A 924-nucleotide genomic window follows, 5' to 3' on the forward strand; every position below is an offset into this window, starting at 1 on the left:
CCTCTTATAATCTAGAACTTCTTCGTGTTGCTGATCACTTTATCATTCAGGACTGTATTATTCAGAGCATGTCACCATGCTTTGTGTTTGGCAATGACACCATTGATGGACTCATGTTGGAGAAGTCAGGTGTCAATTTTCAAGATTTGAAGGCCGTTGCATTTAATCTATGTCCTGATTGTCAGTCTTCTTTGACCAAAAAACAAGGTGCCCCAGTTGGCATTAGCAAATCAGTTGTATCATGGCAGCCTTCCTGATCACTTTAGTGACTTAATGTGGGTTGAAGAAAAAGTGTGTGCTCTGTATTTGATCACTGCACATGTCACTTGTCTCTTTCAGTCGACTGATCCGACCCAACCCAGAGTTTTCCATGGGAACACCTGCACCCACGAGATGAACACTGTCTCCATGGCATCGGTTCTTCCTCGTACGCCTTCTGACATGAACGGCTTTCTAAGTGTGATTTTTATTGGACCAGAACAGTTTGATCCCATGTGTCTTCGTGTTTTCTTTCGTGTGCGCAAGGATAAGATTTGGAGTTTTCTTGTCTGGCTCAGGCACAACAATGCTCTCTATGCCAGTATTCTGTTGGATGCATCCATCATGAACTTATATCCCGTTGATGGGCCCCTCCCTGGACTGAGCGATCACATCATCCAAGATCATGAACTTGATGCACACCACATATTCACGTTGGAGACAGCAGGGTTCAGTGAGCATCCTGCTGAACTGCTTCTTAGCTCCAATGCTGGCACTCCAGACCATAACGTGGATGTCACCATGATGGTCAAAAAAATGGGAGTGTCTGACCCAGAATGTGACAAAGTTAGTGGCAGAAGTTTCACCACCTCTGTCCTTCACAACTTGGTCTCAAATGGGGACTCTGCATCTCTGCCTGACCTTGTTATCCACCACAGTGGCAAT

General features: G+C 45.2%; 1 protein-coding gene across 1 annotated transcript; it reads left to right on the forward strand.

Annotated features, from left to right (window-relative positions):
• Positions 1 to 207: 207 nt before the first annotated feature.
• Positions 208 to 669, forward strand: DFJ58DRAFT_607813 (uncharacterized protein; the record flags this gene model as incomplete). Its single annotated transcript, XM_041380835.1, has 1 exon — positions 208 to 669. A coding segment is annotated over one exon (462 nt), but the record flags the coding sequence as incomplete, so codon positions are not given.
• Between the last annotated feature and the right edge of the window lie 255 nt (positions 670 to 924).

The sequence above is a fragment of the Suillus subalutaceus genome (genome assembly GCF_016647625.1).
Source record: "Suillus subalutaceus strain FC151 chromosome Unknown DFJ58scaffold_875, whole genome shotgun sequence".
Taxonomy (NCBI): Eukaryota; Fungi; Basidiomycota; class Agaricomycetes; order Boletales; family Suillaceae; genus Suillus; species Suillus subalutaceus.